Source organism: Lacerta agilis, chromosome 10 (genome assembly GCF_009819535.1).
Source record: "Lacerta agilis isolate rLacAgi1 chromosome 10, rLacAgi1.pri, whole genome shotgun sequence".
In the NCBI taxonomy this organism is placed as follows: domain Eukaryota; kingdom Metazoa; phylum Chordata; class Lepidosauria; order Squamata; family Lacertidae; genus Lacerta; species Lacerta agilis.
The window spans coordinates 34,075,216-34,091,320 of NC_046321.1; the positions used below are offsets into that span (position 1 = coordinate 34,075,216).

The following is a 16,105-nucleotide window of genomic DNA, read 5'->3' on the forward strand; positions in this document are numbered from 1 at the left end:
AGAATACTCAGGCAGTGTAAGCTACCCATGTCTACTTAAAAGTAAGCCTCAATGAATTAAATGGGATCTACTTCCAGGTAAGTACATAGCAATAATAGACTACCTATTTACCAGGAAGTAAACCCCACTGAAATCAATTAAACTTACAGTATTTCTCCATAGCACTGTTAGGGTTATGCTGCTCAGATACTAACTTGAGGTATTAAAATCAGTATTTATTTATTGCTAATGAATTAAATAGGAAAACTGCACTCTTACTATGCAAACCTATACATATCTACTCAGATGTTCTGTGGGACTTACTCCCAAGTTCCTATGCTTATTATTAATTTTATTTCTATACCATTTTATTTATTTATTTATTTATTTATTTAAAAAAATACCTTCAGAGTGGTTTACAACACATTAAAACATAAAACAATCCGGAATAAAACATTACTGAAGAAAGTCAAGTATAAAGTATACATTCAAAACAACTTAACTAGCAACTTAATTAGCTCAGACCATACCTGCTGCTGTTGCTGTCAATCCTGCCAATGGTGGTTCATGGTGGGCAGTGGCTGTGAAAGCTCAGGCTTGGTGACTTGGGTCTGTACTAGCTAGAGGGAGTCAGTCAGGGCCCTGCCCTCCTAGCCCAGGTGGAAAAAGGCCTGCAAGGAGGGAGCAGGTCATTTAGCTTTTGCAGTTGATCAAAACTATCCAGCAATATCAAGTTATAGGAAAACTGGTGCTATTAACAGTAATCCTTCTGGTTGGTTAATTGGTTTGGCAACTTCCAGGCACATGATGTGTGATGCTAATTATTTTCCCCAAGAGTTAAATTATAACTGATCAGAGGCAGCTACCGGAGAGCTATGAGATTCAGGTGAGGGTCAGATGACTTGTCAATCCCAGCAGGTATATAAGAGGACGACCCGGCCTGCCCAGGCCTATCTCTTTCTATTCCCGTACGTTGTTGCCCACGGAGCGCAACTATGCTCAAATTGACAAAGAGGCATGTCCCTCTGATGCAGATCTGATACAGATGTATATTGGGGGAGGTGGGGGGGTTGTACATGTGCCCATCAAGCGGTGTGTGGGAATTATCCCTCCGTGTGTGGTGCTGTCAGGAGGGGGTCGTGCAAATGCTGCGCGTTGTGCAGAATGGAAATATTTAGGTGCAATGTTCTATCCACGGATGCAGCTTGCAGAGGGGAAATTCGAGAGGGCAAGGGAGCATGGGTCCGCTGTGGGGAGTGGAATGCATTTCTTGTGCACGGGTACCTGCCTGCAGAAAGGATTTTTGCTGCGGAGCTGTTGTGGAAAATGCCTATGTGGTTGTGTTGACAGGTGTTCAAAGGAGGGGTGCAGAAACTAAAGGTATCTGTCTATATGGCCTTTCCAAAGGCCAGGTTGTGCAGTCAGCTAGGGCCTGTAAAAAGCCAGGCTGGGAGCCACCTTAAGTTGAGGCTGCATAGGCCTTGTGGTGCATGTGATTCACATTCTATTCAGTTGAACCTCTGGTTACAAAGTTGACTTTTTTTAGCAATGCCCCCCTGGTGAGCCTTCTTTTGTTCACTTCTTTTTATTTTGAGGCAGTGCACACCTATGTTTGTGGAACTGCAAACCTTTCCAGTCACGTGTTACTCCAAATCCCACATATGAATGTGGGGAAAGATGATGGTGTGTAGCCTGGTGTAAATTAATTTGTAGCCTGGCGTGGACTGTCCCTGAGAACCTTAGACTGTCCCCGGGACAGGTGAGGGTGCTGATCCCTTATTTTCAAATCCGAAACTTGACAGCTATGCTCTACGTGATGCTCTAACAGCGTTCAGTCACTCTTCTCCCTCTCCCTGTCTTGGTAAGCTGAGAGGAAGAAGAAGAGCAGGGACCCAATCCAAGACAGGCGGCCAAGGCCACCTTATGTATTGGGGCGGGCGGCAGCCAGGCCGCCAGACTTCACCTTCAGGAAGGGCCGCCACAGCTCCACGGTGCAGAAGGCACTTCTTTGGCAACAGGGTCCCCCCTTCCAGCTGAGGCTGCACCGCCTGGCAGGAGTGTCTGGGAAAGACCCTTGTTCCAAACTCCGAAGAGCCGCTGCCAGTCGGTGACCACAGTGCTGAGCCTGAATGGGCCAATGGCCTGAACTCGGTGTCAGACAGCTTCCTATGTCCCACCTTGGGTCAATAGTAACCCCCAAAGAGGGAAGGCGGAAGCAGCACATGGCGAAGGGCTCTTATTATGGCAGGTCGAGAGAGAGACGCTCGAGCGGGGCTCCGCCGCTAAGAGGACCACGAGGCAAGCGCCGCCCGCGGGATCCCCGCTGCGTGTGCGAGCAAGCGAGCCGCTCGAGGGAGGCGCGGCGCTGACGCGGCCGAGGGGGCGGTTGCTTGTGACACTGAAAAGCTGGAGGCGCGGGGAGCACAAGATGGCGGCGGCTGCTGCTGGCGGGCGCTGGCGCCGGGGACGACGGCTGCGCGAGGGGCTGAGCGGCTGAGCGGGAGCGCCTCGCAGGCAGAGGGACATGGCTCCAACCGGTCCGGTGAGAGTTGGCGGGGTCTGGCGCACCCAGGCGCTCCTGGAGGCGGAGCTGGGGGGGGGGGGTCCGGCCGGGGGCAGCCGGGGGATGCCAAGCGCACCGAGAGCGAGGAAGCTGCCCGTTACTTCTTCCAAGTAGTGTCCTCCGCTGCTCTTCCCGTCTCACCCGGGAAGACCCCGCTCCGGAGCTGGGATTTTGGCGCCTCTTCGAAGGAGCCGGGAAGGAGAAACTTCTCTCCCTCGGCTTCTTCGCCATCCCGTCGAGAGGCTCCTTCCCTTATCCTGGGACGAGAAAGAGGGGGCTCGGAGGCGCCCCTGTGAGTGCTGGGAGTCCCGGAGGCGCTGGTCGGGGTCACTGGATGGCTGCATCCCTTTAAATAATCGCGAGTGGGCTGGCTTCCCGATGTGTATCTTGATTCACGCGCGCACAAATGTTTTATAGGTAACTTGCTCGTGTGGAGACGGTCCCCATGATATCGGCCCCCATAGGTTAAAGCCGGTTCTGGATGACTAGACGTTTTCGTTTTGAGATGGTGGGATAGGAAGGAAGCGTGTTAAAAACTTTTTATGCTGTGGAAAGGGGTGTCTAGTTTTTACTTCTGCTTTGATTTATAGGCGATAGTCTTTAAAAATTTTTTGAAAGGGAACAGATTTCTGCGGACCTGTTGAGATGTTTACTTTCAAAGATGTAACACTTGTCTTTCAAAGGAAGCACTTGTTGCACCTGGAATAGGTTTGTAATGGTTTTTGAAAGTCGAGGTTAATACACTCAGTATGTTATCACTTCCTCTGAATTAATAAGTCGCATCTTACTTACATCCACCCTTCCTTACATATTTCATGTATTTTGGAAGTTGGCACCTGCAACCTCATTGATCTGGAATACTTCCTGTTGGTAACTGCTGACATAGATTAGGTGAACAGATTAGATGAAACATAAATTTAAGATAGGAGAAACTTGTCTGTCTGTTACTGTCCCTTAACTATCTTGAGAATACAATGGACTACTAAATATATCTTAAGTGATCTTGAGTATGCACCTGAAGGCTGTGTCTGCAAACCCAATTTCTTGGAGAACATACACTGATAAGAGTATTACAAGTGAATGTGTTAAAAATAAAATAAAAGCTAGTGACCAGAATGAGTAGAGGAAATATTTTCTTAATAAATGTTATATGATTTATAATTTTGTTCTTGGAATAAGCATCCACACTTGGCCCCACACTTGAACTCTTCTGTTGTGTTGAGTAACTGACAATAAGACATGCCTTTTAAATCTGTTACTTAGTTTTATGTGTGCATAAAACTCATTGAAAAAGTATCAGAAGATAATGGGAGGGGGAAATCCATGAAACAATGTGAACTAGTAGATTTGCTAATAGGTCAGCATGGAGCTGCAATTAAATGTAAATTGGAGTGAAACAAAACTGTATGCAAAAAAGCCAGTCTATTATTTCCTGAATTTTGGGTTAACAGTGATTATGTAGAAAGGGGTACTGCATGTAGTATATTTTACACAAAAGTTTGTGACTTTTAATGATGGCAAGTGATTATAATGCTAAAACGTTGAGATTTGTTAAGTTTTTATGTACTTAAATTACTTTGGTAGTGCATGAACTTTATTACATGAAAAGGTCATGAAGATCCAGGTTTCAGGGTGCTTTCTTAACTTCACATACCTGGGTGTAAGCCACTTTGAATTTAGTTCTGAGTAGACATAGGATTGCAGCCAAAGAAACACTTTTCATTGTAAGAAGTAAATGATTGTAATAAGATGCTTATTCCCCCCTAGACCCCCACCTTTTCCCACCTAACTGGGAGTAAGCCCCATTGAATTCAATACAACTTACTTCTGACTAGGCATAGTTAGGATTGTGCTGTTAGGCTGTAATCCTATACAAACTTAACTGGGAGTAAGTTCATTGAATTCACTAGGGCTTACTCCTAATTTATAGGATTGTACTGCTAAGATGCAATTTTAAAGTACTAGACCAGATTTATCATGTATTGGTTATACGCGCTATAACCATTTAATTTCTTCTACACAGCTCTTAACATTTGTAACTAACTTTCTGTACTTGACATCTGGACTGCACCAGTTTGGGAACTGTTCCTTTAAATAATGTGATGCTTAATGGTGAAAATACTGTGTGTAAATACTGATTTATGATAGTAGTTCATATTTTCTGACTTGTATCTAGCACTGAGTGCCTATTTGTGTTAGTAAGAAGTTAAGCTACTGCATTTGTATTTAACATTTTACTTCATATTAAAAATTCCTGTTCTGTGATTATTTCATGATGCGTAGAGGCGAAAGAAGGAATGATTACTTTTTACTTTTACATTTTGTCAGTGAGGTAGGACAGCAGGTAGGATTGTATTTAAAGTGAAATGATATATATTGAGGCTATTTGCTCAATTGAAAGTTATTTCAAAATTGTATTTAGGTAAGATATGAGCCAGAAAACCTTGATGTACAGGTATTCTGTTAACTGTAGGAAAACATTTTTGTTGTATCTTTATAATCAGTTTTTTACTCTTGCATTAGAATCTTCTCTACAATGAAAAGACTTAAGCATTTTGGACTTTTTATTTAACAAAAAATGGATAAAGGTAGAAGGCAGAGAAATAATCTAATTATCTGGGTGATTTACACATAAAATAAAATGGCACAATGCATATCTTATTAAACTATGTTCAATGAGGCCTGGTGGCTGAATGAGGAAAGGTAAGCTGAGCTTGAGTCCTAGCTGTGTGTAAATTGGCCCCCATGAAGGAGAATTCAGCGAATTGTCTGTGGTGCAAAATCTAAGGGTAGCCAGGAGTGCCTTTTATCTATACCGGGTGTGTGTTTTTGATTGTTACTATGTTATACATATTTGTGTTTTTATATTGTAAACCTCCCTATGATCCTTGGATGAAGGGCAGTATAGAAATTGAATAAATAATAATAATTTTATCAACTCCGACTGTTGACGGGAGCTGCTGTTGTCCCTGGACCAGGATAGTTTGAGCACAGTAGGCCAAGCATTGGTAAAGTCATGGTTGAATTATTACAGTGTGCTTTATGTGAGGCTTTCCTTGTGCTTGATCTGGAAACTACAGTTAGTACAGAATGCTGCAGCACAATTGCTGACAGGAGTAAGATCCTGTCAACATAAAATACTTCTGCTCACAGAACTCTCCTTGCTTCTGGCTTGTTTCAATAAGTATATAAAACCGTCAACTCTTTTACTTGAAGTATTGCCACTCCATATGTGCCCACTTGACCTCTTCAAGCTGTGGTACTGGCAGTTTTACAAGTGCCATATAATATCCATTCTGCACTTGTGAGGAAAAATATTTTAGTATGTGTCAGCATCTATGCTCTGGAACTCAGTGCCTATCAATATCAGGGAACAGTCTTCATTGCACTGTTTTTTTAATGCCTGCTAAAAACCTCCTTGTTTAAGGAAGCCTACCCAGACATGTCATTTAATTATGTTTATTGTTCTCAAGATTCGGTTGATTTTTATCAGCATTTTAAAGCCTGATAATTATTATCGGTATTTTATTATAAATATTTTATACTAATTAATGTACACTGCTTAGCTAATAAGAAAGAGTTTCTAAACGGAGTTTTAAAAATGCTATGTTTATAAAGCTGTAATTCAGTAGATAGGAATAGGTGCAATGCTGAACAGAATATGTGCTAATGAAACAATGGAAGTATCCAGTCCTTATAAAGTTTGACTGCTTGTCAGGCTAAAGTTTCATAATATTCCTGTACAAAGGCACATGGGGCTTGTTTGTCATGGGATACAGATGTAGTGACAAGTCTAAGTACTGTGCCCCATCCTAATATTTGTCAGTGGACCACCTTGAGCCATGATTTATTAAATAGATCTGTCTTAAACTGATGCTTCATGTTGATTAGGGCAAATTTTCAAATAGTCGGATAAAGTTCTGCCATACTGAAGAATTTATTCCTATGGGGAAAGATTTTGACATTTGGCGTAAGGAGGATCATGATAAAAGGTGTTTACAGTTATGCATTAAGTGAAGCAGGTGGGCAGAAAGAAGTTCTTTCCTCTCCCTTTCAAAGTATTAGAACACAGGATCATGCAGTGAAGCCGAGTGTTGGAAGTTACAGGACAAAAAAAGGAAGTACTTCACACAGTCCATAGTTAAGACATAGAATTCACTATAATAAGATGGATTGTAGGCTACCAACTTGGGACAGCATTAAATTGGGGTTAGACAAATTCATAGAATCATAGTTGGAAGGGACCCAAAGGGTCATCTAGTCCAACGCCATGCCATGGAATGGAGGAAAACTGCCATCAATGGTTACAAGGAATGATTGCTTCTGTGTCTAAGGTGGTATGCCTCTGAGGCCAGTTGTTGAGGAGCATGAGTGAGGAGAGTGCTGCTATGTTCATGTCCTGCTTTCAGGTTTGCTGGAGTCATTTGGTTGGCCACTCAGAACAGGGTGCTAGACTAGGTGGGTCTTTGATCTGGTTCAGCAGATTCTTCTTACGTCCTAACAAAGCTGAAGCTAACTTTTGTTTCTGCTTGCAGGTCAAAATGCAAAGACTGGGAAACTCTTTCGAAGATGAATTTCTGTAGCATTTCATAAACGTTATAGTATTGAGAATGGATAAGTGTAAACACGTAGGAAGACTTCGGCTTGCCCAAGACCATTCCATTGTAAATCCTCACAAGTGGCATTGCATGGTATGCAATACTACAGAATCTGTATGGGCCTGCCTCAGCTGCTCACATGTTGCTTGTGGAAGATACATCGAAGAACATGCACTAAAGCACTTTCAGGAAAGCAGTCATCCAGTGGCATTAGAAGTGAATGAGCTGTATGTTTTCTGCTACCTTTGTGATGACTATGTTCTTAATGATAATGCAACTGGTGATTTAAAGCTGTTGCGAAGTACATTAAATGCAATCAAGAGTCAAAATTATGACTGTACTACTCGCAGTGGCAGGATTTTGCGATCGATGGGCACAAGTGATTATCTTTCCCATAATAGTGCTCAAGCCTTGCTTCGTAATCAAGACCGTATGTTCACAGCTCTATGGCACAGGAGGCATGCATTAATGGGCAAAGTTTTTAGATCTTGGTTTGAACTGACACCAAGTGGGAAAAGGGTTTTAGAAGAAGAAAAGCTAAGGGAAGAAGCAGAAGAAAGAAGGATCAATGCTAAGAAGAAAAGAGAAGAGAGAAAGCGCCAGTTGAAAGAAGAAATGGAAAAAATGCCTCCAAGAAAGAGCTTTCGCTTGCAAAATCAAAATAAGGAATCCTCAAAAATATCACTCTATGCACTAAAAGTGTCACAGAATTTGGACTCTGCTGTAGAACTGAAAGTAACAGCTACCTCAGATGATGTAAAATTAAAAAAAATTAATGACTCTCCAGTTAAACGAAGGCCTACTGTGACTCCTGGTGTAACAGGATTACGAAACTTGGGGAATACATGTTATATGAACTCTGTTCTCCAGGTATTGAGTCATTTGCTCATATTTCGGGAATGTTTTTTAAAGCTTGATTTGAACCAAACTCAAGAGTTGTTAGCAGCTGCAGCCAATGGCAAAACAAGATCATCTTATAAGCATTCTCCATCTGCTGGCTCTATATTTCATGTGAACAAAAGTCAATTTAAGGACAAGGAGTCTTCTGCAAGGCGATCTAGTGTTTCATCAGGCTTAAGTGGTGGAGCATCAAATAGTAGAAATATGGAACTTATTCAGCCTAAGGAGCCAAGCTCAAAGTACATTTCTCTTTGTCATGAGCTGCATACATTGTTTCAAGTCATGTGGTCTGGCAAGTGGGCATTGGTATCTCCATTTGCCATGCTCCATTCTGTGTGGAGACTAATCCCAGCCTTTCGTGGTTATGCCCAGCAAGATGCTCAGGAATTTCTCTGTGAACTTTTGGATAAAGTACAGCAAGAATTGGAGACGGCTCGTACAAAATGCCCAGCCCTCATCCCTACTTCTCAAAGGAAACTCATTAAACAGGTTTTGAATGTGGTCAATACAATTTTTCATGGGCAGCTTTTAAGCCAGGTATGTTGTGTTGCATTCACAAAGCTCTGCAGTGATTTAAAATATTAATGTAAATTAATGGGTCAAAATGAAGACTCGTTTTACTGTTATCAGTGGTGTGGGGTGTAGTCTCTTTTAATAATTATTTTAAATAAATATATTGCCTTCATGGATTGTGTAGATTAAGTGTCAGAAAATAACTTTTTAAAGAATGCACAAGAATATATAGAATACTGTCAGATACAGAAAGATACGGATTGTAGGTAGTTACAGCTATTGGTTTTTTTATTTCAAGTTTGCAAGAAGACATTAAGTTGGAGGCTAAAGGTATGGCTGTTGGAAGGGAGTATCTCCATTACTCTTCCGGAGAGCATACTCATCATTCATGACATGACCATATCAGAGTGCTACTAAACCAACATCTAAACCAGCTTTCCTTTCTATTTTAATTATTTTCTTTAAGCGCTGATAAAATTAAACAGCATAATCTACTAATCCAGTAGGGGGGGGAATAGAGTAATTATTAGCCTCTTATAATATAAATCAGACATGTTTTTATGTGTAGTAAAAACATGCAACTTGCAGGTTGTTGTGATTTGAGACCTATACTAAGATAATTGAGATCTGGAACATGGGGCTTTCAGGTCAAAGCTGACTTAAATTTCCATCACTGAATTGGGATGTTTGTATAATGCATGCCAGTAGAATAAGTGTCTGCAGCTGTTATAACTTTTCTACTTCATACGCAGTAAAAATCTAATGATTTAAATTCACATGTATTTGATACTTTGCCGTATATGAAAATGTACTTATCTAAAAGAGTTAATCTAATCAGCCTTCCGTCAGCTTGATTTTTATCTTTAATCAAGTGAGAGTAATAGCATTTCAAGCAATTTTCTGCACAATTCACTGATCTCAGAGCATCACCACTGATTTTACTGGGACTGCTCTCATCTGTTAATTACAACTATAATAACTTATCAGAATGCCCTCTGTAGTCTTGATGTGCAGATTCCTAAATTCTATTAAAAATGCTACCGGGAGCTTGTAAGTACCGGTACTTACTGTACTGTATTTTGTGGTACCAGTAATTCATGTACAGAAGCCTGTACCCAGGAGAACCTTGCTTGAGTCACTCCCTGAGCACTGGTCCTGTTAGCTAGGGATCTGGAGGGCCGAGTTTGGGGATGCCTGCCCTATGGAGTTGAACTGCTTGGGTTTGGAAACTTCATCTGGGCTTTCACATATGACCATATCAGAGTGCTACTAAACCAACATCTAAACCAGCTTTCACAGTCAGCATAATGCAATTGCACTATTGTTCTATCCCTAGATTTCAGCAGTTTGATTAATCATTGAGGGGTATTTTACTTCTTGTTCCGCTCCTCTCATTTGCTTTACCTTGCATTTGCTAGTTTTCAGCTACTTCAGACTTGTTTCCTAGAAACAAATACAGTGAAACCTTTGCACCATATCCATGAATGCCACTTAATTTTTACCTTCAAGATACATTGTTTCATTACCTGTATATAAAAAATTGTGTCTTTTGCCTCTCCTGGAAATACTAAAATGACTATAAATGTTAAGACTCTCTACTAATGAAGCACATTAAACTGGTAATATATAAAATAATTAATGATAGAATAATAACAGCATTAATTACAGTGGAAAAAGCAAAGAGCATCATATATCTGACTTTGTTTGCAGTGCACTGAGGGCTCTTAAGAATTGGGGCCCTAGTTGAAAAGCATTTTTCAATTAGCTATGGAGAAAGAAAAATCATGAACAGCTCTCAGGATGGGTCATGTAAACTGAAATGAAGGGTCAAATGGAAGGACATCAACTATCACTGAGCTGTAATTTTACATTTTTTTAAAAAATGTAATCAAATTTAAGATGATGATGAAGCTTTCAAGAGCAACAAAGCAGCTAAGGCCACAGTCCTAATCCCCTGAACCCCAGCGACAGGGCTTCATGCAGGTAGCACTGCATCCATAGCCTCAGTGTTTGCACTGCCCAAGATAGAAGGGGGGCAAATGCCACTTCATTACATCAGTTCCCACCCTGGATTGGGCCTGTTGCTGTTGCTTGACTGCAGCAGATCTCGTGCTGGTCCAGTCCATCCCCAAAATGCCCTTCTTCATCAGTGGAACTAACCAGAGCTGGGCAGGGGGACCCCTCCCACTCTGTCCAGACCCCCTCCAGTGTGAAGGATTGGGGTTTTGGATTGCTCCACCCCTCTGCTTCACATCTGCAATATGTATGCACATTCACTTACAAAAGAAGGGAGGGCTGGAGAGTCAAATTAAGTATTTTTTTTTTCCTCGACAGGTAACATGTCTTGCGTGTGATAATAAGTCTAATACTATAGAACCCTTCTGGGATCTGTCACTGGAATTTCCTGAACGATACCACTGCAATGGAAAGGAGACAACCTGTCAGCATCCATGCTTGTTGACGGAAATGTTGGCTAAGTTTACAGAAACTGAAGCATTGGAAGGAAAGATATATGCCTGTGATCAGTGCAACAGTGAGTAAAGGCAGCATGTACTCGCGCACCTGACTTCCATGTAAAATGTGGCCTAGCTTTGGTTAAGAGCATAGATACTACCAGTACATTTTTAAACATCACAATCAGAAAAATTACCTCTTATTTGTGCATCTGTTAAATGTGCAAAACAAGGTGTGAAGAGTCCCTTGAGCTCACAGTATAAGGTCATATGATACATAAAGCTAATCTCAAGGAATGAATATCAATCTACATTTGTAACTTTTTTTTTAGTATTTATATCATGCGCTCATCTCAGGATTGCATCAGCACATTGTTCATACTTCACTGGAGCTCCTCGCGTTGTATACCAACATATACACCTGTGATAAGGGTTTTCTGGTATTTTTTGAACTGAACTGAAATGTATTATTTAGAAAATTTTCATTTCATAAAATTTTCTGATGCCCTAATTTGGTTTATTTTATTTGCTTATAGTAAACAAGGCTAGAAATTTTGAAAATGCCATGCTTTCCTAATTATTTGCAATTGGTATTAATTCACAAACTTAGTTTTTTTCTGCAGAAAATCTTCAGCCCCCACATCACTGATATAAATAAAGTTGTATATTGAATGTTCTTTATGTACAAGTAATGTTTCCACAATGTATCTCCAAAATGGATTCCTGCTAAACTGACTACACACAGAAATTCTAAACCAATGCTTAGTTGAGAAGCTCGAGGCAACCTATGTTTGGCATGTATTATCCAAAGTGCATTGATTTATTTTTTCTACAACTTGCATCTATTGTGAATATGAGTGGAGGATTTTCTTTTTCTTGTCATAGCAAAACGAAGGAAGTTTTCTTCTAAGCCCATTATACTCACAGAAGCACAGAAGCAACTTATGGTATGCCGACTACCTCAAGTTCTGCGGTTACACCTTAAGCGGTTCAGGTACTGTAGTGAACTATCTTTCATATCCTATTAAGGAAAATGGGCTGGCAACCTTCTCTCTCTCTCTCTCTCTCTCTCTCTCTCTCTCTCTCTCTCTATATATATATATATATATATATATGATTGTATATTTAGTCAGATTATAAAGAATGCTTCTTGAGATTACAATAAAAATGTGTGCTCCACCCAGATCCCAAGGGATATGATGCCTGTTATCGATATTGGTTTGCATTTAAGGAATTTGATGAAGCTTCTGACAATGATTTGAACTAGTGTGAATATTGAGGTGTTCTTAACATTTCAGGTGCTCAGGGAATGAAGTTGTCAGTATCCAAATGTTAGCAGTCTGTCTTCTGTGAGGCAAAATTGTTTGAATTAAATTAAGACCTTGTATATGCCTCGGGGACAAGCACCACTGTGAAGCAAATCTAAGTTGGAAGAGACCCCAGGAAGCATAGAGTCTATAGGAATGACGGATGCTTTGTAAATTACAAAGCAGGGAATAATTCTATCTGATTTTCTTGTTACTTCTAGGGAATGATTGGGGAAGGCACAGTTGGTGAAATTCTCCCTTCTATGAAACTCTTAAATGGCCCTCTGAGTCTGTGACTGGAAATCCCTAAGGAACCAGTGGCATTAGAGAAAAACATTTCATTTGTCAATTGGGTTTGAACAAACCAGTCAAATTTGTCACAGAGGGAGTGGTTGTGAGGGAACCAACTTCTGAACTGGACATAAAGCAATTTTTCAGATACTTGAAGGAGTGTCTTGCAAATGAGGACTTGATCTAGTGGGCATGAGTTACAGGATTAAGAGAAACTTCCAACAGAAAGTGTTCCACAATGAAACCAATATCTATAAGTGTTGGACTCTCTCTCTCTTGAGGTTCTCAAGTAGCGACTGGAAAGACTATTACTGTATTGTGGGTGCTCCTAACTGTGAATTTCCTGCACTTTGCAGACGGTAGAACTTGGCCTACAAGGTGCCCTATAATTATGATTCTGTAACTGCTTCCACACTGTAAGAGATACACATACTCCCAGGTTTTAGCCCACAAATAGAGATTTTTAACTTCTAGTTAGGTTGAAGGTATCCTACAGAAAAAGAAATAGAAAATAACCTTTCTATACTTTTCATCACCCAAGATGGTCAGGACGTAATCATCGTGAGAAGATTGGTGTGCACGTCAGCTTTGATCAGACGCTCAACATGGAGCCCTATTGCTGCAGAGAATCTCTCAAGTCCCTTGTTCCGGATTGCTTTATCTATGACCTGTCTGCTGTTGTGATGCATCATGGGAAAGGTTTTGGCTCAGGACACTACACTGCCTATTGCTATAATTCAGAAGGAGGTACAAATTCGAATCTGAAATCCAATTTAAGCTTGCCTTTTAGATACAGTAGCTTGCACTGCCACAACAGAAGGGTTATATTCAACATAATGTTAAGGAGAAGGTTCAATCAGGGCAAGGATTTCTCTTTGTGTAACTGAATGCTCCCCGCCCCACTGTATTCCCTCTAAATCTTTTCTGGGGTTTCTCCCAATCCCATAAAGTAGTTTTTTGGGTAGTGCATGGGGCAGGGAGTCACATTGTGCTAGTGCTAATCATTTGCTAGCACAACTATTTGATTCCCTAAACTCAATATTTTTAAGCAGGGGAATCTTATAAAATTGTAATGAATGCTGCATGAAGAGGCCAGCCTGTCATATGGACAGTTTTGCATATATCCTTTGGGGGGGGGGGGGAGTACAGCTATTTCTGTGTAGAATGTAGTATTCTTATATTGTAATACATAAAATCCTTTGACCTGTTACAAGAACCAGTGCTGCAATACTTTTATTGCTCTTGTCTTCTAGGATTCTGGGTTCATTGCAATGATTCCAAGCTCAACATGTGCACTATGGAAGAAGTATGCAAGGCCCAGGCCTACATCTTGTTTTATACTCAACGAATTACTCAGGCAAATGGACACTGTAAAGTTTCAGCTCTTGACTCACCATCTGGAAAACAGCCAAATACTGAAGTTAATTGTTCCACTGCAGATAGTAACAGCTAATCCAAAGCCAATTTAATGTGTACAGTACAAGTCTTGAGAGTTGTCACTTGTACATGTGTTGAGATGAGTAAGTGCAGTATTGTACAATGTATCTACATACCTTTTTGTACTAGCTGAAAACTTGTTTGGGGGATTTTTTTTTTAGTATAAACACTTTTTATTGATGGTAGTTAACTTCCAAAATTACTAGGATATCTGTATAGCTATTTTTTTAAAAGAAAGTTGCCATTTGAATTGTTAAATCTTACCTCAAGCTGTTTTTCAGCATTTTTATATTTTGATATTTTGGTGTAGAAAACTATAGATAAGGAATTTTGGTGAGCAACTCATGTAATTTTGGATTTTTTTGTATAAAAAAATGTGCATTTTATACCATGTTTCCTGAAGTACCAGTCATTGCAGGCTTATGTCTTGCTTCCACAGAATAAAAAAAAAAGATGGTATCAAATGTAGAACTTTGCTTTCCCCTCTGAACTGAAAAGTCCTGCAGAGCAAAATACAACTCTGCTTCCTACCTCCATTTGGTAAACCATACTCCATTATCTACTCAGTCACTAAGTCCTGGGAGAAGCAACAAGATATTTATTCAGTGTATGCAACTGCTCAGTGCTAGAGGCAAAATAACTGGCATTACCCCTGAGTCAACTGTATCAATAAGGCACCCCAAATCTGATAGTGCCCTCACAAAATCTTGTGCTGCTCTATTTGTCTTTTATCTGCTTCTTTAGGACCATAGGCTGTGTAAGAAGTGAAGCTGTGTAAGTGAAACTGAGGAGTACTGTGGGCTGTGATTTGTCTTGTATAAGCAAAGCAAAGGGGTTTTTTTTATTGGTAAGAGCTTTATTTTTTTTAACTGCCTGCTGCTCTGCTTGGGAAAAAAATCCTCCTGAATTCTTCAGCACTTCCTAACCAGCATGAGGGACAGCCTTACATTGTGATGCCTGTTGAAGGACATCTGCCTCCAACAAAAAAAGTGCTGAGAATGCGAACTGGTTAGGTGTGAAGCTCGTAATTTTTTTATTTTTTTAATGCACAGATAGATGAGTGGTATCTTTGAGCAAGAGACATAAACCCTTGCTCTCCTGCCCTCTGGAAATAGGATTTTGGAGTTTTGGGTGCCTTGCCCTAGTGTGAATTATGGAGGAAAGTTATTGCTTATACAAAAACCTCTCTCATCTTCTATCCTTCCAACTCTGAAGGACACAGAGAACTGTATAAAGTTTCCCCGTAGATAGAGAATGCAAGCACTCCTCCACCCCGAGAAAGGGCTGGGAGGGGAGAGCTGAATACAGCAAAGCTGTCTGCAGAGGTTCTCAAATGCCACAGAAAAATGCATGTCTCACACTCACATAATTCACTTTCTTCTCAAAGTTATCTGGGGTGACAAAAGACTTTTGTATACTCTAGTTTAATAGGCACTCTCTGCATGAAGAACCCAAAGAATGTTAGAGCCCCTTTTTCAGGAACTCTTAACACAGCAGGTCCCCTGATTATTTGCACACAAGGCAGAAACTTGAGCATAGACATTTGTCTTAATTACTGTAATCTTACTAGCCCTAGAACTCCACCTTGAACTGATAGCCACCCAACATAAGTGAGATATCTAGATAAAGACTACATATTTTATTAAACACAAAACTCATTTCCTATGAATATTTGATGTTAAGTAGAAAAATGTCTTCATTTGCAGCCTGCTTTCTACTGCTCAGCTAGAAGGGTACTATTTTCTTTCCCTTTGTTGGCCATCAGTACAGCGAACAGTTAACCTGCCTACTACAAAAAACCCTACCATCTTAAAAGAACCCAATGTCCCAACTTAAAAAAACACCACAAGAGAATTAAGCATAGCAACTAGTTAAGTTCTAAGAGCTTGAACCAATTTGTCAAAAGTCTTCCTCTGAGCATGTGTGGTGCCTATTGTGTCATTGTGCGTGCAGGTGTCTGAACCCTGATTATTGGCCATGCTGGCTGGGGCTGATGGGAGTTGGACCCCAACAAAGGTTACCCATCCCACAGTTACAGGACAAGACCCATCTGTAAATGAAACA

General features: G+C 40.6%; 1 protein-coding gene across 1 annotated transcript; it reads left to right on the plus strand.

Annotated features, from left to right (window-relative positions):
- Positions 1 to 3,176: 3,176 nt before the first annotated feature.
- USP44 (ubiquitin specific peptidase 44) lies at positions 3,177 to 14,495 on the plus strand. Its single transcript, XM_033163355.1, has 6 exons — positions 3,177 to 3,250; positions 7,078 to 8,577; positions 10,888 to 11,086; positions 11,892 to 12,000; positions 13,146 to 13,351; positions 13,858 to 14,495. The coding sequence occupies exons 2-6, from the start codon at positions 7,153 to 7,155 to the stop codon at positions 14,055 to 14,057; spliced, it is 2,139 nt and encodes a 712-aa protein (XP_033019246.1). The 5' UTR covers positions 3,177 to 3,250; positions 7,078 to 7,152; the 3' UTR covers positions 14,058 to 14,495.
- The last annotated feature ends 1,610 nt before the right edge of the window (positions 14,496 to 16,105 follow it).